Raw genomic sequence first — 26,170 nt, 5'->3', positions numbered from 1 at the left:
TAAAATTTCCTACAACCACATTTCGCTCCGGAATTACGGGAAAGATACGTAATTTTTATTGAATATTTCTCTCCGTGCAGGCAGTTCAACTCACGTCGCCCGAGATAGGTCTTATCCTTTAAAATATGCTTGTATTTAAGTATGATTTTGTTGCAAATGAACTCCCTCAAATCGCGTAGAAAAGTCGACAATGCTCAAGTATTTATTTTTTAATGATTTTTTTATGCACTTTCAATGTTTCGATATGTACTTAATCTATTCATGATGTAATACAGAACAACAGTGATGAGCGAAAAATTATTTGTGTTTCGTGAAGCGCAAACTCTCTGAGATCATACCATTGAGATAGTATATTTCGTAACGAGTGCAAAAAAGTGTTTTTTGGCAAGTGGGAGGTTTATATCACGAGCCGAAGGCGAGTGATATAATCCCACGAGCTAAAAAACATTTTTTTACGACTTACGAACAATATTTTTCATCACAATGTGGCGGAAATTGGACTTTTAGGCACGCGGAGCGTGCCGAAAAGTTCACTTTTCGCCACAGCCTGAGGAAAATAATTTATTGCTCTCAAGTAAATAGGGTCTACATTGAATCAGGTTTGTGCATATACTTGATTCTGGTATAAAATATAGTCAATTCAGTTATATTTTGTTTCCGTGTATTGACTTTTTCTATAGACTAGAATAGACCACGCGCTCCTTGCGCGTATTCTCTACCGTACGGACCTCAGGAATTGGTAGAGCCGAGATATAGATGTTTTCGATGGATTTCCACTAATATTAAAACTTAATATAATTGTGGTAGAGCTTATGTTGAAGTCCATTAGGTTCTTCCACAATATATTCACTCCATAAGAATCATTGGTATTTGGATTATCCAGGTTCACACACTGAGAGAAAAATATAATTCTTCTGACTATACTCCAACACCATCGAATTACAGTCAAAAAGTCCTCAACAATTTTTCATGGGTTACGGTAACTATGGCCGGAGAAGTAATTACTACAATTGAATGTAGTCATTGCAACTATTTTATAGTTCTCCTCACGATAGATTTGTCGTGGTTACTTTTGAACTTGGGTTAGTTTAACTGCATTTTGATTTGCAAAAATTACGCTTGTGAAGTTACTATAATGTTATGTGCCGCATACAAAAAAAATCGTATCGTTCACCAAAATGCCTCAACTATTTTCTTTTAGTAAATCGAACTTCAGATTTTTCTCTCAGTGCACACAAATGGAGTGAAAAAACACAATTGCGATTTTGAGATAAGAACTTTTGAAGACAAAAAATTTACCAACCTCTCGAAGAACGAACGGGTTTTTTTCGTTTTTTCAATTACCAAGGGGATGAGTATTCAATTCAAATTCGAAATCATTTGTGATGAAGTGGCAGTATCAAGATTCGGTCGAACAGGGATTTGATTTATTACGAAAAATCCCAAGTATTCTCTGTAGGCAAAAAACCAAAACAAAATCATCATGAATTGAGGCAAGATTGCGAATTATTTGTTTTTAAAAACAGTGTTGAAAATTTGCTATTTAGAATACTGAAACTTAATTCTTTTTTCTATTTACTTTAGTATGTATATATTATATTATATTATATTGTATGATACATAACATAATATTTATACTATATATATTATAGTATTTATATGTTATTTACTTTAAATTAATTTTATGACTAATCTATTTTACGTTATTTATTATAAGAAAATTCTTAAAAAGAAAAGTATTATTATTTTTCTAATTTTTGTAAATATATTATAGCATACTATATATACTATAACTATATTATATATAATGCATTATAAGATATTATATGACAGTATACTGATAAAGAAAGAACACGTTAGGCGGAAAGATTGGCGTTAAAAAATGTTACATTGGATTTTTTATCAAAGGGAATATTTTCTATTAAATATTTCAACAGAATCGGCCAAAAACTAACAGAAAGTACAATAGAAATCCAATAGAATTGTCTAGCGAATTCACTAGGTTTTTCTATTAATTTTTTTCATCCGTGTTACTAAACTGTGGGAGTCCTTACTATGTGCAGATTTCGCCATAGGAATTTTCAATATTTTATTTTTTCCCTGGAGCTTTCAAAAAGTAAAAACCTCCGTGAAACGAGCGAGATAGTCTCGCAAATCGCCGATGATTATTCGGGTAGCATTGACCTATTTTCCTTGGAAACCAACATCTCTGGTGTTCACATTATGTACTTTCCACTGGACTATGCTCCAGGCATGGGAAATAAGTCTATCGACAATTCCATTTTCACGATATCTCCACCAACAACGATAAGCCTAAACGTTCCTACAATTCTATCTAGCAGCCGTTTTATTTCACTCAAAAAAATAAAATGAAGAGAAACGTTCACGCGTTTCTTGAGTATTAAACTCTTCTATCGATTTTACCATAAATTTTTTCTATTTGCAATGGTCGAGTCAAGGTTATACTGAACGACATTTTCTCGAGATTTTCTCGTAGTTCTAGGTGTCCTTTGGGAACATCCAAGTGGGGCAATCACTGGAGGATAATTGGTTTTCGCGAAATTACATTTTCGGATTACTTCAACATAATGAATGTCAAATTCTACTCGATTGGAATTAATCAATGTCACTTGAATTCAAGTGAGAATAATCGATTAAAACCACATCCACGTTGAGGGAGAACGTCGATGCACACAGAGAAGTGGTTCATTTCAATTGAATAAACTTTATTAAAATCAAATTAATGGAGTTATTCAAATAGCTCGTAATAAACCTTTTATTCAAACTTAAACTTCTGCTTCATTCACATAAAAAAAATAGTTTTCTGAATATAAACAAATGTCTTCTTTATCGAAATGAATATTTTATTAGTTAGAAATTTATCGTTATTTACACGCCCCAGAGATCAAATTAATTTTTTTTGCTTCTGAATGGAAGCATTTAATGAATTCCGTGAGCGTTCAAATTTAAGTTTTGGATTTTTTGTGTTATATCGACCCAGTATGATCCAAAAAGTTCGAAAATGCAATTTTTAGACCTCGCCCGTCCATGTGTATGTATATGTGTACGAATGTAACAAAATTTTTCTTCAATTGTTCGCTAATGAACGGATGGAATTGAATCTTTTTTTTCAAATGTAGGTTTTTTCAAAGGTATTGTCGAGCCTTATCGGTCGCCACTAATCAAAATTCAATTCACCAATTAGTTTTTGTAATTTTTGAATTTTTTCGAAAATCGGTTGTCCCACGATAACTAAAAACAAATGTTCTGAATTGATTGAAGGATGGGCTAAAAAAATTGTTTGAATGTCCTTTGGACCGAGTCCGAAGATAAAGGCGATAGCAATAATCGTTATTTTTATTTATTTGAAAATTTGCAAAAATTTTGTATTTTTTGAAAATCGTAATTCCGGGGACATCTTTGAATATTATGCTATCTTATAATATTATTAAGCTATGCAAATAAATTCAATCATAGCTTAAAAAGTTTGTTTTAATGCCATTACATCGAAGTTAAAAGATGATAATGATAGCTATATTGGTCGATTTGATTTTAATGATGAATGTTGAAAATTTAAAATTTTTCATGAATTTCCCTGAAAGTTAGCTTTCTGATGGTTTCTGCAAATGTGATGTTTCAAATTCATTCAAGTATGTGTAAAGAAAATTTTTCTATTAACATTTTATCGAAGGGCTGAGAGGAGAGATAGAACTGTAAAAAAGACAATTGGTTGTATAGAAGAAAAAGGATTACAAGAATAATGATGCTGATACCATTCAACTAAGTTGAAAATCTGTGAAAATTATGTAAAAGGAAATCTTATTCAATTTAATAAAATTGAATAAACAATGAGTGAATTATACATGGTAGAAGGAAATTATGTGTAAAATTACCATTCGGAAGCACATTGCTAATTTATTAGCAAAAATAGTTATAGTATATACAATACAAGAACAATTGCCTACTTGCTATACATTTGGGGGGGGATGTACATCGAGAATTCAATAAAACTTCCCCTCCTTCCAATTTTTCAGTAAAAATTGGCTATCTCTCATAGTTTTGGAGATATTTTTGAAAAACTCACCGACGTAATTTTTTTTGGTCGTGAATTCTCAATGCACACCCCCTCCTTCCCCTCTTCGCAAAATTCCCCCTCCTCACATCTGAAATTCCCAATATTTGGCCACCCCTCCCTATGTATGGGGAACTTACGCCCTTTAAATACCTTGGCCGCAATTGTTTAGCTCAATCTGAAAATTTTCTAAAATCAAGAAAAATTCAGCATTGGTTTTAGAAAATATTAGTTCTTAAAAACAATCCGCAAATTCATCAGTTTTTATGATCTCACCAAGGATAAAGCTTAAAAATTGAAGTTTCTAAAATCTAGAAACTAATTTTTAAAGCTAATCCAGTTTTTTTCTCTGTGAAGCTTCACTTGTTTCAAAATGCATCGATTGAAAGCAGAGTTCATGGTTTTTGGTTTTAACCGCAAATTTTCAAGTGTAAACGATCATTTTTCGAATTTCTCATCGTTCAAATTTACCAGGGGCAGTAATGGATGATTATGAGAGCGACGGACGCGACTACAGGCAAGTAATTCAAGGGATGAATGTTGATTTCAATGATCGAATTCAAATCCAAGGTCAATTCGTTTTCGGAGAGATGAGTTAACCTCCAGTAATTGATGTATTTTCAACTATATCAACTTCTCCGCCCCCCCCCCCACACACACACACACACACACACACCGCCACCGTCCTTGCTTCAACTTCATCGACTGAGATGAAATATTTGCAATGACATATTTGAATTTCCGGAGGAAATGATCTATCAGAGCAGTTTAACGGTGAATTTCTTAATACATACAAAGAACAGTTAGCGAAAAATTATCCAGAAAATCACAGAAAATTTTACAGTGTGACATGTAATTGTGGAGTGAAATGGAATTTAAAATAGCTCTACACTTTCAACGGGCTGTGCTGTCGATTTGGATATATTCAGTTTTCGAATTTTCCAACTAAATTGCATGCGAAAAATGTGAAAAAATTCCTGCCTAATCAGTGACAGTCAAATTACCTTTTGCAGAATATTTATATTCTTCCAAAATATTTTTATCTCATTGATAAATACGGGAACTTGCTTACAAAACGGTCTATCGCTTTTATCAGAAGGTGAAAATTTTAGTTTTTTTCACATCTAATGAAACAAAACCGGATTTTACACTGAAAAAAAAAATCAATTCTGTCAATTAAATTTGGTTTATATTTTTTTTCTCAGTGTAGTCTTTAATCATGATGAAAATGTTGATTGTCACATAAGACGTACGGTAAATCTTGATTTTTCAATATTTTTTTTTCTTTCAAAAGCGAAAACGATCATTGAATTGAGGGAAAAAAAAAAGATTCCAAATTTCATCCAGTTTTTTAAAATTCTCTGCAGTTTTTAATAATCTTTAATTTTTTCGTAAAGGTAATGGTACTTCAATACGAAAGCTTCGGCGTGAAGGAAAATGTACACTCCGTCAAGTGAAAAAATAACTCTTATGGCAGCCAAAATGATCTCACTCCGTACACGGAGAGCACTTTTTGATCAAAATTATCCTACCGTTCTATAAAAGTGTTAAATGAGTCATCGTTTCCTCATTTCTATTCCGAAATTTAGTAAAAATTAATATATGATGATCAAATTTTATTCTACGTTGGAGAAATTTTATCCTGACGCATAATGAATTTCACCTTTCCAATCCAAGAATTTTTATGTAGATAACAACGAAAATTCTAGAACGGTTGGTAAATTTTACCCTACCGGTACAGTAATTTTTACTCTACCGGCACGGTAATTTTTATTTTCATCAGGATAAAATTTCTCTATCGTAGAATAAAATTTGATCATCATATATTAATTTTTACTAAATTTCGGGATAGAAATGAGGAAACAGTGACTCATAATAAACTTTTATGGAACGGTAGGATAATTTTTATCAAAAATTTCTCTCCGTGTACAGTAAAATTCTCTGCATGAGTTTTGTAATTTCGTTCCATGTCTTACATAATACCAATTTAATGTTTAGAACAAACGGGAGGGACGAACGAAGTAATCATGAGGGTCTAATGACCTTAAGGGGGGGTCACACCTTTTTTATCAAGTACTGAAAATATTCATCGATTTTTTTTTCCTTTTCCCATCGAAAAATCGTAATTTTTCATCAGTGATTATTCTCGAGTCCAGCAACAATCCCCCAACATCAGTTGCCATTCTATCACGCGGGGTTATGTTTAGAAAGAAAAGGGAACGCGGGCAATACAAATTCAAAACATTAAACACATAAATTGATTAGTTATCAATATTCATTCAGTAAAGATGAAAAATTTCATTGAATTCGGGTGCAATGAGCGAGGTATCTTATTTCAAACCCGCTGATCCCTATTTTTCGCCTCTATGGGCGCGCGTAGTGGGGGCGTAGGGGTTCCCGGAATTCCACTCTCCTACTGCCCCTAAGGTATCTTATACGAAGCCTATACTAAGTATACCCTGTTAGAAATTTATTTAAATTTCATGGACAGTTTAGTAGTAATATTTAGAAAGCGCCGTTTAATACGATTCAAGAAAAGGAGAAGAAAAAACTAAAATAGTTATTTTCATCACAAGGTCCACAAAGTATTTTCTGATGAATGTGGCTTTGTATAATCACATTCGTCAGAAAATACTTTTGGACCGTGTGATAAATGCAATGGTTCGTCAGAAGGCCCGTAAACCGCGATCTAACCGAACGAACACGTATGAAAAAATTGTATAGGAACTTTCTACACGGATTGTGTATAAAAATTCTATACGATTACCGTATATGATATTCGGATATTTCTATACGAATATTTTCTATACGAATTATTTCTATACATAAATATTTACATAAACTTTTGTTTTCATATAGACGATGTCTAAACGCTCCAGAGAAAAACGTAGAGAAATGTCGCAACTCCTAACGAAATGTTTCTATACATGAGGAAGTGGGTCGTATAGGATCAAACCTATAGAAATCGTATAGAAATAATTTGTATAAAAAATATCCGTATAGAAATATCCGAATATCATATACGAAAATCCTATAGAATTCTATACGCAATCCGTATAGAAAATTTCTATACGATTTTTTCATACGTGAAGCGAGGTTAGAATCGCGATTTTATCGACCCTTATTCTCACGAAAATACATATACATTTACATTTCACTACAAATTCAATGGAATTTTAAATTTTTAACAGCAGGAAGTCGAGAACTTCCCATATTACTTGAATTTTCAATTACAACATAAATATTCAGCACTGAATTACGCTGAATTTACAATTGATTGAAAATTCAAAAGTATATTTCACCTAAATTTTCGTGCTTTCTGTCAATTTCCACGGAATAATTGAACTGAAATTTACAGCTTCCATGGATTTTTTCATAAAAAATTAAGAATTCATTCTTTTTGTAATATATTCGTAATGTAACGTGAAATGATAGTAATAAACGGAAATTTATTCGAATTCCGTGAAGCGCAAATATTCAGAGTTTTAAGCAATTGAAAATAATTAACTTCTCTGAAGTATGATCTACATATTGAGAACATTTTTTCTCAGTATAAAATTAATGATAATTTTAAGAACAAACTTGAATTTTTTTTTTTATCGTTATTGTACATCGCTTCGACTCGGTTAGGGTATACTGCGATGACGATCAAGACTTTAAGGTTGACTTTAAGCATCTTTTTTACAAGAGTAAATTTTTTTATGGTCAAATGCCATGAAACTTTGGCAAAACGCTATTTGAACTATTATAAAATGATCGATCTATCGCTCAGCTCTTCGTCATATTGTCAATATCGATTTTTTTGGTTTTTTATGTTTTAGTTGATATCGACAATATGACAAAGAGCTAAGCGATAGATCGATCATCTTATAATGGTTCAAATAACGTTTTGCCAAAGTTTCATGGCATTTGACCATAAAAAAATTTACTCTTGTTTAAAACTCCCGCTAAAATTGCTTACGTCAATCTTCAAATGGTTAGATCGCACCATTCTACCCGACGGGGATTTGAACTCAGAACCTTTCGCATGTGAGGCAATGAACTTACCCACTGCGCCAAGCCACCGGGTACTTGAATTTTCTTTGCGAAGACTGTTATTGGCAGAGCTAAATAATTCAATAGTGAAACGGTAAACCGGTTTAAGTCGACTTAGCTCTTCGCTCTACAAAGAAGGATATTACAAAAAAATTGCTATCGCCCTTAGGTTCCGAGATATTCATTAAAAACTGACCAATAGTTTAAATCAGCTTAAACCGGTTTACCACTTCGCTACTGAATATCTATGGGAATAATTTTTCTTTAGGAAAAAAAAGTATATTTCAGGGCGAGTGCCATAGGGTTATTTACTCGCATGGAGTTGGCGTGCGAGCCGAAGGCGAGGACTGGCCAACCACGCGAGTAAAAAATCCCATGGCACTAGCCGTGAACGATATTTTTCCGTAGTGATTTTGACTTTTACGAGTTTGGGGAAGGGCCAATACCAATCCCCGGACGAGGAAAAGTGAAGGTCAGTACGGAAAATATTCTTTCCTTGTGAATGTATTCTTTCCATGATGTAATCCTGCGTAGTTATCTCAGATCAAATGATTGTGGTACAATCAGTTATATTTTTTTGCCGACAGCCTGAAATCTTCTCTGGATATTTCCAACGGTCATGATAAAAAATCTAAATTTTTGTGAAAGATCTTAAATTTCTTTCTGTCAAGTTGGCTAATTTCCCTCAAGTAAATATGTTTCACTCAAACATTCTCGTATGGAACATATAATTCTTCAGCAGAACAAATTTTTTCTCTCAGGGCACTTGGTGAAACTCTAGTTTGCCACAGTCGAAGAACTTCTGTGCGCAATCAATTCTTATCGATATTTCGGCCACCTAGCATTCCCGATACCCCCAGTCACGTTAATTAATTTTCCTCGATGGGGCAAAGTGTTTTGCACGACCCTTCGTTTTTGCTAATTTAATCGCTGAATTTCGTTACACGTTTTATGAAAGTACACGTACATTATTCTTTCTCTCGCTTCATTTTTCGATGCCGGGGATGTTGAATTATTAGGGTGAGGGCAACCGACCGGAAAATCTCGAGTCAACGGAAGCATCTCTCTCTGCTGCCATATCGATCAGAGCGCTCGAGTAGACTGTTTGAATCGTGTTTCGAGTTTCCGAGTATCTTTCGAATGCTGTGGGAAATACGAAAATGGTTCAAGCGATCCGGTAGAGCGATGAAGTGGATTGAAATTGAAATTCAGCCCTGAAATTCAATTCAATTGTTGAGATTAATTGGATAGCACAGCAGAAGGCGGGGCAAAGTGGAACGCGGGGCAAAATGGGGTAAAACGGGTATAATGGTTGATTATTTGGGGGTTTTGACCCGTGGTTGTCTGGCCACTACACGGAGAGAAATTGTTGATAAAAATTACCCTACCGTTCTATGAAAGTGTATCATGAGTCATTGTTTCCTCATTTCTGTGCCGAAATTTAGTAAAAATTAATATATGATGATCAAATTTTATTCTACGTTAGAGAAATTTTATCCAGACGCATAATAAATTTTACCCCTCCAGTCCAGTAATTTTTATGTAGATACCAACATAATTCTAGAACGGTTGGTAAATTTTACCCTACTGGTACAGTAATTTTTACTCTACCGGCACAGTAATTTTTATTTTTATCAGGATAAAATTTCTCTAACGTAGAATAAAATTTGATCATCATATATCAGTTTTTACTCAATTTAGGGATAGAAATGAAGAAACGATGATTCATGATACACTTTTACAGAACGGTAGGATAATTTTTATCAAAAATTTCTCTCCGTGTATCGAAAACTAGTCGCTATCACCCGCAGCGCGATGGAAGAAGTAAAAAACAATGCAAAAAACGCTGTCGTTTCAGTTTTCCCCACCCTTCCCTACACGGAGAAAAAAGTTGGAGGAAAATTAGCAAACAATTCAGTAGCGAAGTGGTAAAAGGAGATAAGTCAATTTTGATTATTGACCAGTTTTGAATCATTATCTCGGAATCTAAAGAATAATCTAGAGAAAATTTTTGTTATAACTTTGTTTGAAACGCAGCAAATAAGTATCATCTCGGGCTCAACGGAAAATCTCGACCGACTCCGGGACCCTGCGGGTTCACAGGCAAATCACGGAGCAAATTGCCAAATATGAAATTTCAGTGGTATCAATCTATTCCTTAAAGAGTATACATCGGTTGGTCCGAGAGTCACCTATAGAGTACAGTATCAAACAAACCGAGTATCGAGTACATCACCGGGTATTATATTGAGTCTAGCGCTCTGTGTAGCGTCTCTATTTGATTCAATTATCAATTAATTCCGAGTTAACTATCAATTATTTTGAGTCAATCATCAAGTTTAATATCGAGAGAATCTCTAGTGCAGTGAAAAGACTATTATCAAATTGACATTGAGACATTCACCAATTCGTGTGTCCCTAAAATCAAGACGCGTGGCTTGCACCACAAATAAAGTACATCACCAGTGTTTTTGTCATCCGCGTGTCTTTAATTTCATCCTTTCCATATCACGTGTCCCCAATCCGCCCTAATATTAGCCTTAATCTCTAACAAACTTTTTTTTGTGGAGCTGATTGAGTGCTACAACAAATGTAATTACAAAAATTTCGCTATCTCCCTTAGATTCGGAAATATTCCTCAAAAATTCAACTAGGAGATAAATCGACTTATCTCCGTTTACCACTGCACTACTGAATTCAATCAAGTTGTGAAATTTCCATCTCTCTCCCACTGATAACTCATGAATTTCCGTAAATTCTACTTAAAACTTGAAATTTCATAACCATTTTTTCCCTAAATCCGATTCAATGTCTCTCTCATAAGATTTACTATAAAATCTTCTATGAAATTTCAAAAAATTTCTGACAGTGTAGTAATTAAGTTCGATGGAACAGTTTGATCCGAGCATTGATCCGATTGTATTCAAAATAACCGCGAAGGTCAAGCCAAAAGAGCATTCCGATAGAATCGATCAATCAACTGTTGTACAGCTTGCAGCAATGACAGTCTCTCCGCAAGCCGACTATATAAACTCTTGGCGCTGCGCCAATGCGTCGGATTGATCAAGAGCATATTCCAACCCAGTAGACACTGGGGACGAAAACAAAATCTATGCAGTGGATGAAATAAGAAAATCAGAGTAGAGATAAATTGGGTCTACTCAAATGAAGAGGAGAAATTTATTAAATATTGTCGTTTTTTCTGTAAAAAAAAATGTTTAATCAATTTGGGATTCAGCTTTTATAATTCGTCGATTTTGAATGGCATTTATAGACTATTTGGCTCATTGAATAAATGGAACAGTATTCTCTCGCTCGGGTGTTCCCACGTGATCACCACTCCATTTAGTGACCACGCTCAACGCTACTCAGCTTTCAATAGCTTTCAACGCAACTTTAGCTACTCATGTGCAACAATTCTGTGAAACAAAAAAACCTAGCGCTTTCGCTGGTAAATTCCATTGAATTCCTATCGAAACCGTATCCGAATATCTTGTGTTTGTTGTGCGAATTCGATTGAAAGTTATGCAACCTCGCCGGGCGTTTTTCAATCAATACTTTTCGGTAGAAAGTGTTCTATATATTTTTATTTTTTTATATAACTCATTTCATTAGGATTTCTTCTATAAGAATTCCCGGGCATGAATTCCAGTTGGTTTTCTCGAATTTTATTATGAGATACAAATGAAAAGAAACGGAAAAATCTTAACTAATTTATACCCAAGAATTGCTATTGAAAAAATCGAGAAAAAATCTAAATTTATTGATTTATTTCTATTAAGCATTTGTCAAGAAATAATATAGTAGAAGTGCATAATCTTCAATGGAATTGGCGCAAAAGAACCAATACAATTATTTTATAGAATTTTAACAGAACTAAAATAGAATTTTTATAGAGTTCCGACAGAATCTTAATGGCATATCTTCGAGAAAGCGCTAGGTTTTTCATTAAATTTCTATGCTTCCAATAATTTTTAATTATGTATCTTCACCGGGCGTTTTCAATTGAAATTGTTCCATAGAAATAATTCTATAGATTTTTATTTCCCTATATAACTCATTTTGTTAGGATTTATTCCATAACAATTCTCGGGCATAAATTTGTTTTCTCGATTTTTATTATAAGAAACAACCAAAAAAAGCAGAAGAATCTTGAATAATTTACCCAAGAATTTCTCTATAGAAATCGAAGGACAAATCAAAATCTATTAAGTTGTTTTCATCAAATATCTATTAAAAAATGATTCAGAAGAGTTGCATAATCTCCAATGAAATTGGTGCAAAAGAACCAATAGAATTATTTCATAGAAGTTTAAAGGAACTCCAACAGAATTGTTATCGAGTTCCAATAAAAACTTATGAGGAGACTACTCTGAGTTTTAAAAGTCGTGGGTTATTGGAGTGAGATTTATATTATATTGTATTATATATATTATAGAATTATATTATATATTATATTATATAGATTATATAGATCTGAAAACGAATAATTAGTGCAAAACAAATTTTTTTTTATTGTTCGTTTGCCCGAAAGCGCTTAAAATGCTAAAAACAGTCCAGGGCCTCCAATTTTGAGCTACAAGATTTTTTTTTTCAAAATTTTCGGAAAAATCTGTGGAACAACAATTACGAGCCAGTTTTTTCGAATTCGACTCCTACACAGCTGATTTCGTTTTTTTTTCATATAAAAAAAATTCACTATTTGTGTTAAAAAATACAAAAAAAGAAAATTTAGATACGTAAGAGGCGAATTAAAAAAAACTAGCTCAAAATTGTTATTCCACATACTTTTCTGAAAATTTTGAAAAAAAAAATCCTGCGTAGCTCACAAATTGGAGGCCTTGGACTGTTTTTGGCATTTTAAGCGTTTTCGGGCAAACGAACAATGAAAAAAAAAATGTTTTCCACTCATTATTCGTTTACAGATCTATACAATCGATCTTCAATGTATGAAAAGTCTCACTCCAATAACCCACGACTTTTAAAACTCATAGTAGTCTCCCCTTAAGAAAATTTCTTAGAGGAAGCACTAGGTTTTTCCATTAAATTTTTATTTTCCCATTAATTTTTAATTATGCAACTTCGTCGGGGATTTTTCAATTGATATTTTTCAATAGTCCGTGCAAATTTCTTAAGAGAGTGTCGTATCATAATGTTAACTCTCACAGGCACGTATTTAAAATAAAATAAAATTCCAATCACAGGAGTCAGAAAAGTTGTTTTCATCACACTGTTCGTAAAACGTAGTTTTGCGGACACTTCGTGTCCGTTAGACGTCGTTTATGGACATTGTGAAGAAATAGTATCTTATGTCATAAGGCAATAAAAGTATTATCTGGCGAATGTGGCTTTAAAATTCGAGCCGAAGGCGAGGATTATAATCATATTCGCCAGATAATGCTTTTATCGCCGTGTTATATACGCTATTTTATGTCGTTGGGCCCAAAAACCGCGATCTAACCGAGCGAAGCGATGTTAGAATCGCGCTTTATCGGGCCTAATGACATAAAATTATGTTTGTCACTCGGCCGAAATAATTATATTTTCATCACAAGATCCACAAAGTATTTTCTGACGAATGTGGCTATAATCACATTCGTCAGAAAATACTTTTGGACCGTGAATGAATGAATTTTTCGTCAGAAGGCCCGTAATAGTATATTGTGCCCCTAGGGAGTAAAAGTATTTTCTGACGAATGTGACGGTATAACCCGAGCCGAAGGCGAGGGTTATAATCACATGACTGAGAAAATACTTTTACTGGCATGTGGCACACGATATTTTATGCCTCGAGGACTGAAAACCGCGATTTAACCAAGCGAAGCGAGGTTAGAATCGCGGTTTTCCGTCCCTAGAGGCATAAACAACTTATCTAACTCGTGTGATTGCATTCCTCTGATTCGTCTCGGTCTGCAAGCCTCACATTCGCCAGAAAAGTTTTTTTTCGGCCTTATGATGAAAGTAGCTATTTCAGTTGAGTAACGAACATAATTTTTCTTCACAATGTCCGTAAACGGCGTTCACGGACAACGACGTTTTACGGACAGTCTGATGAAAACAGCCATTTCCTATGACAATGCGATGGCCCCACAGGGTTGAAAACACATCCGCGAATAAATAAATCTTAGCAGAGAGAAGCGAAGAAAAACGTGAATAAAAAAGAATAATATTTTGTTTTCCTTCAATGGGATGAATAAAAGAACTTCAAATAAATCTTTGATCTTGGACTTACAGTGAAAACATCGACGAGGGGCCGGGAAATGCAGAGACGGAATTTTTTTTCTCCAGGAAACCGTCGGCGGGTACATGTCCACCGAAGAAGCAGGAGCCCGATAAGAAAGCCGAGCAAAAATCTAAGTCATCGAGGTCGTGCGACTGTAAACCTGACAAGAAACCACGAAGAGCCAAGAGAAAAAAGATGCCGAGCTCCGTCAATCCTTTTATCATTTTTTATCTGACTGAGTATTTCAAAAATCCGTCAAAAAAGGTGACTGAAGTGGCTCGGGAGGCGGGCAAGAAATGGTGCAGTATGTCGGAGGCGGAGAAGGCGGATTACATAAAGAGAGCGAGGCTAGAGAGTGCAAAGAGACAGAGAAGGAGCGGCAAACGATCCCGTGGATCTTGCTAGGCGAATTGAAACGAAAAAGTGGTAAAACGAGACGAGTCAAGAATACAATTTTTATTACCTTGCACGGAGAGAAATGTTCAGTAAAAATTATGAAACTCACAGTTCGCTCTCCGATTACGGAATCGACTGAGAAAATTTAAGGTAGTTCTCCTAAAAGTCAAAATAATGGAAAAAAAAGAAAAATTTACGAGAGAAAATTCTGAGTATGCTGCATCATTAAGAATTCTTGCAGATTTTTTTCAGATCTCAGTCTCAAGAAAAAAAATAATGAAATTTGGATGTTTTTGTAACCCTTTCAGCTATAACCTCCGAGGTTACCCCACTCTTAATTAGGGAAATTTCCATGACACTCAAAAAAATTATGAACTATTGAGGAAAAACTAGTGGGTGATAAATTAAATCTTTCTTGAGAACACGTATAAGTTTCAGATTTTTTTCAGATTTCATAAGAAAGATAATTGAACAAATGATTCGGAAAATTATGAGTTTCGGGGCAATTATGCCCTCGCGTGATTCGAATGTCAGTAGGCATCATGGGAAAGGTATGGGTTGGAGCATGTAACTGAGAGAGAGAAAACACTCGACAGAAAAACATCGAATAAAAATTATTTGACACCCGTAGGTGATGAGAAAAACATCAATCAATCTGATGAATAAAATCAATATTCAAAAAATATTCAAATGCACACTTAAATAGTTACTTGAAAATTGGAAAATTTCGTGCTCAGTGATTGAATCAGGGTTCGAGAACAATAAGACTCCCCTTCCGTTTCACCTCCCCCCTCCCCCGTGACCTACCGGCGAAACACCTTAAGTAAAAATTACAAAACACTCTGGAAAAATTCCGTGACAGTTCCGTCAAATTTCCTACAACCACATTTCACTCCGGAATTACGGAAAAAATACGTAATTTTTATTCAATATTTCTCTCCGTATTGTCATTATCTTGGGGGTGAGGAGTTTTAGCGTCATGCGACTCTCGTGAAAAATTTTTTCCATTGCGGAAAGATCTTTTAATTTCTTCTGACATTAGTAAAAACGAGAGGAAGTAATGAGCCACACGCCCAGAGAAATAGTTTATTTGAATTGAGTAAACTTTATGTGAATCGAATAAATGGGCTTATTCATGTGACCCGTAATAAAGCTTCTAACTAAAACTCAAACTTGATTTTTATTTGATTTTTTATTCAAATCAAATAATGGTTTTTTTGAAGGAACACTTTTTTGATGCAGTAATTCATTCAATTTTGATAACGGATTTATTTAAAATGAATTAATTATTCAGCTGATATATAGAATTGAAACATTTTCATTTAAATAAATATATGAAGATATTCATTTCCAATTAAAACTTCGTTGAAATGAAGAGGAAATTCCAACGAAAAGCTTAATTTAATTTAAACGCGTAATTTCTCTGGGCCCAATATAATAGTATATTTCGCCACACTGAAATATACTATGATGAAAAAACTATGAAAAATAGTATATTTCAGGACGAGTGTCATGGGATTTTTTTGAAGTCTTCAGATGACTTCTTCCGAAATAAATCATTTCTGAGATGATCCAACGATTATCAAGCAAGGATATACAGAGTGAAAAAAAACCAATCCCGAACAAGTCACCAATTGTAAATAACCAAAAATAAAATCTCGTGCCAAACATTTGGAGAGTGCCCTGAGATAAAAAATATTTGGTCGTTCCCGAAAATTATTCGTTTTATGCGAAACAAGGGGGAGTAGTTTATCGCTTCAGCTATCCAATACTCCAAGATAAGAAATGAATCATTAAATAGATTAAAAATGCTGATATAAGAGCAGCCATTATGAACTTAGGAACAAAATATTTCTTGATCAACCTCAATTTATGAGAGATATTTTCAGTAGTAATACCCCGAGGGCTTCACAATTATCGGGTAATTCCCGATAGCTTTGATGCAAATAAATGAGGGTGTCAAATTTTTCTGCAAAACTTGGCATGATTGTTTGTTTGCTGGGGAGCTTGTGGGAAATAACCAATTAATTTTGAAGCTCGAGGGGTATTTGCCGGATTATTTTTCCCAATCGGATTTTGGCCAATCACAGTGGAGTACAGAGTACAGTGGACAACATCAGGAGGTGAATTAGGAAAGATTTGAACAAGTTATGTTAATAAAATAATCCGATTTCTGTAGACTGTCAAATACAAGATTCGATCTGAAATGTAATGAAAAAAATTGTTTCTTGAATGTATATCGATTTCGAAAAAAGCTAGTGAACTGCTGATTAAATGTCTTCCAGTATTCCATGATTTGTGCGTTATATCAAGATTCATCGTTTCTAACAAAAAAAACTTGAAATCGCATCGTTATGCACGGAGAAATGGTCTCGTTTACAAAAAAACGCTAATTTTCGACTTTTTTCCAAATGTTTTTTGGAAAAAACTGGAGAAACGCTGAGACGATCGTCTCCATAATCTAATCAGGTTCAAGTCACATGAAAATACAGCGATTTAAAAAAAAAAAAGTCAAATCGCATCGTTTGTTCAGGAGGAATCGTGGCACAAAATTTTTGTCACAGACGTACGCACACACATACACACATCCACACATACAGACAGGTACCTGAAAAGGGTCAGAAGTGGTTCCAAAGGTCATGAAACGTGGAGAAATGCTTAAATTTCCACATTCGATTTTCGGGGTCATTACAATAACTTCCTCCCTTCGGGTCGGGAAGTTAAAAATGAAGAACTACAGGGAAATATTCAAAAGCTAGGAGGAAATATAAAAAAAAAACTGTTGGAGAGCCTCAAATACTGCGCTCTGATTGATCGAAATCTGATTGTGAAAAAAAATCTATAAAAATTTTTCATACGGATGCTTTTTATTTGTTTTTATTTATTCAAATCAAATAATGGGTTTTTTGGATCAATGCTGATTAATGCAGTGTGTCATTTTAAATTTATTAAATAAAATATCTCGTGCTGAACGTTCGGAGACTGCCCTTAGATAAAAAATGTTCGAGGAAATTTCGTTGCTACCGAGAAATATTCCTTTTAAGGGGAGACTACTGTGAGTTTTAAAAGTCGTGGGTTATTGATGTGAGACTTTTCATACGTTGAAGATCGATTATATAGATCTGAAAACGAATAATTAGTGCAAAACAATTTTTTTTTATTGTTCGTTTGCCCGCAAACGCTTAAAATGCCAAAAACAGTTCAGGGCCTTCAATTTTTGAGCTACGAATGATTTCTTTTTTTCAGAATTTTCGGAAAAATATGTGGAATTGTTTTTTTTTAATTCACCTCTTACATGACTAAATTTGCTTTTTTTGTATTTTTTCACACAAATAGTGAATTTTGTTATATGAAAAAAAAACGAAATCAGCTGTGTAGGAGTCAAATTCCAAAAAAACTGGCTCGTAATTGTTGTTCCACAGATTTTTCCGAAAATTTTGAAAAGAAAAATCTTTTGTAGCTAAAAAATTGGAGGCCCTGGACTGTTTTTCGCATTTTAAGCGTTTTCGGACAAACGAACAATAAACAAATTTTTTTTTTGCACTAATTATTCGTTTTCAGATCTATATAATCGATCTTCAACGTATGAAACGTCTCACTCCAATAATCCACGACTTTTAAAACTCATAGTAGTCTCCCCTTAAACAAAACAAGAGGGAGTAGCTTTATTATTATTATTATTAATAGCAGTCATTACTAACTTAGTAACAAAATATTTCTTGGTTAACTTCACACTGTGGAATATTTTTTCACCCTAAAAAAGTACCATCTCGCAAATGAATGATCCGCTTCATGAGGCAATTTCGTTGGTGAAAGTAGAGCAATTATTTATGTTTGAAAATTTCCTCATGTTCACGGAGAGAAATATTCAATAAAAATGATGTATCTTTTCCGTAATTCCGGAACTGTCACGGAATTTTTCCAGAACGTTCCGTAATTTTTATCTGAATTTCCTGTGAAAAATTACGATACCGTCACTTAAATTTTCTAAGTCGATTCCGTAATCGGTGAGCGAATTCTGAGTTCCGTAATTTTTACTAAACATTTCTCTCCTTGTTCAAATGACACAATTTCAGTCTTGGCAATTATCAATTTGCGATTTTCTTTGTTTAAGGAAGACTTGTTTGGGAACATTTTTCTTTTCACTGTGTAATGGTAGAACGAATAAAGATGTTCGATAATGACAGGATTGTCCGGGAAATAAGGTATTCCATGGAGAAAAATTCCAAGTTCTTTTTCGTAGAAAATATTTTGTGACTACCAAACAAGGATAGTTCATTGTTTTGGGAATTGGGAGTTTTGGGAAACGATGGATTATGAACCCCTTTTATCACTCCTCCATTAAAATACCCTGGTAAACAGATTAAAATCACATTTACTCCTTTGCAAATGTTCTACTCACGGAAAATCCTATTTCAGATAGGGGAGTCTAATGGAGGCACCTGCATAATGTTACGGAAAAATTGGAGCCAACGTTATTACTGCAGGGGAGTTGCGGTGACTGCCGTTGGTATCATCAGGCTTCGCAGATAACACCTGCCCGAGTTTTCTCGTGGTTAGCCGAATTATCGGCTCTACAATCCCCGGGAGAGTAAACAATGTCAAACGTTCACACAGCTAATGCAGCTTGAGCATTGAGATTATTATTAATGGTGGAAATTGAATTGCGGAATAAATTCAATTGCCGTGCAAACATCAGACGCTATTTGCAGTTTTGATATTAATGGCTTGTGATTACTGCCATTGTTTGGGGATAATTAAATTCATGGAGATGATTGAATTTAACTGGATATTTAGGTGGGCCAATCCGATAGAGGAAGATAAAACTACTTATGTTCGCGTTATCATATCGCATCTGCGTAATTATTGAAATACCTCTTTAATGAATGATTTTATGAGAGTATGGAAATACATTTTTCTATGAGAGATGTTCATATTTTTATGTACAATCCCGCGTCCTGGAGATGAAGGAATAATTCAGGAATATATGATGCCGAACTTAATAACTGGTTTTATCACTTTCTTCATTGAAAATAGGTCTTGACTCAAGTAGTTGAAAGCTTCAATCATAAAGTCGATTTTCGGGGTCAATCAAATTACAGAGAGCACTCGAATTGCGGAGAGTTTGACTTGATGCAGACTTGTTGCTACTCGAATCAATTTGGTCAGCAACCCACCGACAAGGGTGGCCGAAGTGGTTAAGGCGTCGCTTGGCTGGATGACCAGACGCGTGCGGCGCGGGTTCGAGTCCCACTTCGATATGACTTTGTTGACACTGCTGCTACGTTCACCTCGTGCCGAGAAGCCTTTTCGTTTACTCATAAACGAAAAGTATGTTCGTTTACTTGTAAACGAAAAAGGCACAGTTCGTCCACTCGCTGAATGTGACATCACTGTCACAAAATACTGTTCGACAGAAGTGAGACGGGAATTATCAGTCTCACTCGTATCGAAATATACTATTTCGTCATATCTGAACGGAAACTTCGATTTCCTTCCCCAAATAACGCACAGAGAAAAAAGTGGATTAGCTTTAAAAAAAAGTTTTTGAAAAAAATCGGTTAAAATTAATGATCAAAATTGGGATTAATTTTAAAACAAAATATACTTAATTTTAGAAAAAATATTTTCTAAAATCTAGACAATTTTTTTAATTTTTGAGGGGGTTTTTTTGCAAAAAGAGGGGTAGTAATATTCGGGGAGGGGGCTTGTAAAGAGGGGTATTTTATGAAACTGTGGGTTATCGTTGGGGTTTTTCAAAAATATCTTCAAAACTAAGGGAGATAGCCAATTTTTACGAAAATTTGGGGGTGGGGAGGGGGGGGTGCATTGAGAATTCACAACCAAAAAAACGGAGTCGGTGAGTTTTTACAAAATATCTAAGAAACTAAGGGAAATAGCGAATTTTTACTGAAAAAGTTGCAGAGGGGGTTCATTTTTTTTCAATTTGTCCAAGTTAGAAAATTTCAAAAATTTCCACAATTTCCAATGAATTTAAATTTTTTTGAAAATTTGAACAATTTTGACATTTTTTTTTGAATTTTTTTTGAAATTTTTGTTTTTTTTTTAAATTTTTTAATTTTAATAACTTGGACTAATTGAAAAAAAAACTTGAGAACCCTCCCTTTTTTCAGTACAAATTCGCTATCTCCCTTAGTTTTGGAGATATTTTTGAAAAACTCACCGACTCAATTTTTTTGGTTGTCAATTCTCAATTCACAACCCTCTCCCCCTCTTTGCAAAATCCCCCCTCCTCATATCTGAAATTCCCGATATTTGACCACTCCTCCCTATATATATATATAGGGCACTTACGCCCTTTAAATACCTCGGCCGCAGATTTTTAGTTCAATCTGAAAATTTTCTAAAATTAAGAAAAATTCAGCATTGGTTTTAGAAAATATTAGTTCTTAAAAACAAACCCTCAATTGGTTAATTTTTATGATCCCACTAAGGATAAAGCTTAAGAACAGGAGTTTCTAAAATCTATAAACTAGTTTCTAAAGCTAATCCACTTTTTTTCTCTGTGCGGAAGGAATAGTATATTTCTAACCTAGGGAGGGAAAATAACGGAACCTCAGCCGACAGTGCAATTACCAGCCGAGCCGAAGGCGAGGTTGGTAAGCACGCGGCTGAGGGTCCTTTATTTTACTTCCCGTGGTTAGAACGCGATTTTCCGTCTCGGCGTAGGCGCAAAGTCAGAGTTCCCTCCCGCGAAGCGGGAGGGAAATGTAACTTTGCGCCCGCCGGGACGGAAAATTACTTATTTTGGGCCTCGGATTTCTGTTGTTTTCGACGATCCTCGGAATGACATAACCCACATTTCTTCGTGCGTTTACAAAGAAAAATCGCACTGTACCATGCAGTTATGACAAAGTAGTCGATTGTTCACCCAGGGAGGAAAACAGGACAGTTCAAGCCGCGTGGAGATTACTACTCAAAACGAAGCCGAGGCCGGTAAATACGCGGGTTTTAATATCCTGATTTCCTTCCTCGGTGCACATACAATTTTTCGTATGAAGAGCGACAAAGCTGACTCTAGAGTTCATGAAACATGAACAAATCATCCCAACCCAACATTTCATTTTGAGGGTCATTACGATAACTATTTTAATGAATAAATAGTACATTTATTAATAAAAAAATGAAAATCATGATTGTTTTATTAGAATTCTATGAAAAGATTCTGTTAGTTTCTTGCGCCAATTGTATCGAAGATTATCGCACTCGCGCTTTTTTAATCGATATTTGTTTATCAAAAGAAGTTTATAGATATTACCTTTTCTATATAACTTGGTCTGCTGGAATTTCTTCCCTAAAAAAGCTTGGGCATGATTTTGCCAATTTTTTTTCTTGGATTTTATCATGAGAAACATGAAAATACAACCGAAAAAACTTCGAAAATTTACACATAAGAATTTCCATAGAAAATTCAAAATGTATCGACTTTTTTCTATCAAATATCTCTTAACAAAATGGCACAGTAAAGTTTTGTAAGCACCTAGAAATGGCACAAAAAATAGAATTTTTTCATAGAATTTTGATAAAACTTAAGGAACTTCCGCAGTAAGTATACTTGGTGAAAATTTCGAAATGGTATAAAGACGCAATATTTGGATCATATGTTGTTGAGCACATTCAAAAACTATTCCCAAAATTTCAAGTACCTTGTCCACCCCATTTTCGAGATATACATCGTCAAAAATGGAAAAAACACAAAAATTGAATGTTTGGCGATGCATGTCTTAAAAATGAGGTGGACCAGGGACTTGAAATTTTGGGAATAGTTTTTGAATGTGCTCAACAACATATGATCCAAATATTGCGTCTTTATACCATTTCGAAATTTTCACCAAGTATATTTACTGCGGAAGTACCTTAAAGAGAATTCATATAAAGTTTCAATAGAAATTCATTAAAATTTCTTAGAGAAAACGCTAGGTTTTTCTCTTAAATTTTTTCATGTGTGCGAAAATTTACGAAATACTAAAGTTAAATTGTGTAAAGAGCAAAACCTCCGGAACAATGTAAAAATAACATAGAGCGAAGATGAGGTTGCCATATTCCTATGATTTTTTTGTTCATACTGTACAAATTCAGAGTCAGGGGCCCGTACTTTTCAATCCAATAGTAGTCGAATGAATAATCCCCTGAAGAGAACATCTCTGCGAGTTGGAGCGTCAGATGAAGAATTAAAAACCCCATATTTCATTCTTCGTTGCCAAACTACATCTAACTGCCTGAGCTAATTATTAGCGCATCATCATGAATCATAAAATTTTCCAACGAATTAAAAAACTATTGAAGAAAGAATTAGTTTTGAGCAGTGATCGCCACATGTCATGGATTAAAAATTGAAAAAAAAAAAAACCAAGGATATGATTCACCACGTGTGAAAAAATTGATAAAACTCGTTGAAGGTCCTCAGTACATGTTTTTCCGACGTAACCCAGTCCTTTGTGATCTATAAAAAGTGCCTTATCGGCTCCAGATGACCAACGGCCTGTACCCAATCGCTTGCCCTCCCTTCTCTCCCATTAGCTCGATATCTTGACTTAATAAGGTCGATACATTCGCACCAATACAATCTGGGGTGATGTGTGGATATAGAATGAAACGAGAGGGAGAGTGACGATATGTATTAGTCTGGGCTTTCCAAGAACAATACAATCGTGTGAAAATAAATTCTAAAGGGTTCTCTACGGTTCCATCAGACGGGGATGAAAAACGATTATGGAGGGTGAAAAGAGCGATGGAACAATAGGGCTGGGATCGCAGTCGATCGTGCGTGTGTACATGCAACCCCTCTCAGAACCTTGGAAAAAGTGTGGAAAATAAATTTTAAAAAACGCAACACCACCGCTGCGGTCAGGGTCAACGGAGTGTTGAGGTGCTTCAATCGTGGTGAATTATGCTTTTGAAGAAGAAAAGGGAAACAATTCAGTAGTCAAGTGGCGAAATGGGATCAGTAAACTGTATTGTACCTTGTTTTTAGTAAAGATCATTGTGTAAAAGAGTATTGAATCTATGAGAAAAATGTATGTGGTGTTAATAGTGGGAAAACTCGAAAATCCCCCCACAAAAAATTGTAGATAAAGCTAGCGCATTCGCTAGGAAATTTAATTGAATTTATATTGAAAATTCTATTAGTTTTTCACCGATTCTATTGACGAATTTCACACTTTTCCGCGCGTTTCGCTTTTCTAATAGAACATATCTAATGGAAACTTCTTCGCAGGAGAAATTAGTAAAATTCAATCTTTATCTGCAACTTTTTTTTTCGAAATATTTTCTATAGGAAATCGTTGACATAAATTTAAAAAAAATTTCCAGCCTATTTTTTCTTCTTCTATCAAAAAAATCGATCGAGAAAATGTGGGTCGAAGAACTTCTCTAGAAACTATCTTAATAAAATAAATTCTGTAGAAAAATCAAATCCTATTAATGTCTTCTGCAAAATATTTTCTATTGAAAACAATTTTTGAATAGAATCGGCCAACAACGAATGGAATTTCCGACAGAAATCCTACGGATATTCAATAGAATTTTCCAGTGAAAGAAGCTTTTTCTATAATTTTTTTTAGTACGTATCCTCTTCGGAGAGAAACGACTGCTCTTACTTTTGTATTCCAATGAGTTGCGAGTTGTTTACTATTGCAAAAATTGATTCATCACGACTGAACGGATTTATCGAGTTGAATCAAAACAAGAGAATTTGAATGGAATGCAATGAGTGGATAAAAAATGTAAAGTGATCCATAAATTTTAAACTCACCGTACGAAGGAATGATACGTCATCCTGTTCGGATCCACCCTCGCTGTCAGCCATCCTCTGACCTCGTGTACCGGATCGTGCGTATCACAAATACACCTGTTTCGAGATGAAAAAATTCACCAAACTCACCCCGCTGTCACTCACTTCAATTCACAACTAATCAACAAATCAACTAAATTACGATGAAAATTATTGGGGAAGGAAGGGCAACCAGTCACGTAAACCAGCCTCTTCTTTGCATGTTTATCGTCGTTATCGCGGTACCAGCGCGACAATCTCCTGTTGAGGTTCGTGTGCCGACTGGAGACACCCGCGGACACGGAAGAGTCGGGACGACGGGGGTTGTCACGGCTGGAATATTGGAATAGGCGAGCAATCCTCCTCTGGAATTCAACAACCCCTCTATTCCTCGTTGCGCAGGCGTGAAGCTCTCTTTGCAGTCTCCGGCCTCTTCTTCTCTTCCGGGTTTTCTCGTTATTCCTTTTATGTTATTTATTCGCTGAAGAATGGGATGGGGATCGTATTGTAGCTCCGAGTCTCGACGAAAACCAGTCGGTTTCCACTTCCGTTACGACGACACTGGCGCTCAACGATTTTAGTATCCAATATTTCCTGGTTTTACGCAATGAAACGCAACGTGAAAAACGGAGCTTATAGTTTATACTCAGTTGTGTGTCATCGGTTTTAATTTACGAGAAAGTCCGAGTGCTCAATGAATGATTAAAGGAAAGAAAGATTGAAAAAATTCGAGTTGTTAATGGAGTAAATTATTTTTCATTAATTTTCCAATCACTGAAATTCACTGGTGAATTACAGAGGAATTAGCTATTATACCCTCCACGAAAGTGCCCATAGATGGACGAGATATGAATGTTTCAACAACCGAAAGTCGATGGATAGCATATAGCATCTCGCTTTCCAAGTAATTTATGCCTTAAAAACATCTAAGGTTGACCGAGTAGAATAGCCCAAGGGATAATATAGATGAGATATGAATGTTGTTAATGATGCATCGCCTAAACCAAGTGAATCACAACCGCAGATGAAATGAGTTTATTTTAGGCACTTCCGTGGTGGCTGGCCCGCAGCTCACAGATACCAAAAGCATTCAACTTCTCTAGTGCTTAATAAGAACCAATGACACACAACAGCAGAATAAGCCCGGGTCCACGAACAGATCGAGAGATGAAAGAATTCTGGAAAATAGAAAATCTTATCTGCAGTGTAAACACACGTTTTCCGTATTTTTCTTCCTCTCGTGGATTCGGAGTGGTTACACCGGGGGGAAAAAATTCCACGCAACGTTGAATTTAAACACACCCCTGGGGGCCACTGGAGGGCTTTCGTAACACCTTTTGTAATTCCACTTTGGTAAACCCCACCGAAACCTCTCCCACTCCACAATCCTTCGTCTCCCTCTCTCTCTCTCTCTCTCCTCTCCCTTTATTCTGTCGATTTCCAANCCACTTTGGTAAACCCCACCGAAACCTCTCCCACTCCACAATCCTTCGTCTCCCTCTCTCTCTCTCCTCTCCCTTTATTCTGTCGATTTCCAATAATTCTCACCCCCCCCCCTTTTTAAAAAACGTTACACACGCGTTTAGCCGGCCGTGGAGAGACGAGAGAGGCCAGATGGACATTCGGTTACACTCTACGCGAATTAAAAAAT

General features: G+C 35.1%; 2 protein-coding genes across 2 annotated transcripts in view; one reads left to right on the top strand and one right to left on the bottom strand.

Annotated features, from left to right (window-relative positions):
• LOC107045879 (ryanodine receptor) overlaps window positions 1–25,873 on the bottom strand; it is a 111,369-nt gene extending 85,496 nt beyond the window's left edge. The window contains 2 exon segments of the mRNA XM_029126650.1: window positions 24,502–25,113; window positions 25,736–25,873. Of these exon segments, the coding sequence (XP_028982483.1) occupies window positions 24,502–24,555 (54 nt within the window). The 5' untranslated portion in view covers window positions 24,556–25,113; window positions 25,736–25,873.
• LOC107045902 (high mobility group B protein 1) lies at window positions 4,555–19,432 on the top strand. The gene is made up of 3 exons (XM_015268310.1): window positions 4,555–4,589; window positions 14,342–14,756; window positions 19,146–19,432. Exons 1-2 carry the CDS (start codon window positions 4,555–4,557, stop codon window positions 14,733–14,735), a joined length of 429 nt encoding a protein of 142 aa, XP_015123796.1. The 3' UTR covers window positions 14,736–14,756; window positions 19,146–19,432.
• Window positions 25,874–26,170: the final 297 nt, after the last annotated feature.

This window comes from Diachasma alloeum, unplaced genomic scaffold, assembly GCF_001412515.2.
Source record: "Diachasma alloeum isolate Michigan unplaced genomic scaffold, Dall2.0 Dall_scaffold_00181, whole genome shotgun sequence".
Taxonomy (NCBI): Eukaryota; Metazoa; Arthropoda; class Insecta; order Hymenoptera; family Braconidae; genus Diachasma; species Diachasma alloeum.
The sequence above is the reverse complement of the archived record's forward strand: the minus strand, read 5'-3'. Positions and strand labels throughout refer to the sequence as shown.

Excerpts from the sequence above, each read along its gene's own strand:
- LOC107045902 (XM_015268310.1), top strand. The coding sequence starts at position 4,555 with ATGGATGATTATGAGAGCGACGGACGCGACTACAG. Across the intron at positions 4,590-14,341 it reads AGCGACGGACGCGACTACAG|TGAAAACATCGACGAGGGGC; the intron begins GCAAGTAATTCA and ends TTGGACTTACAG.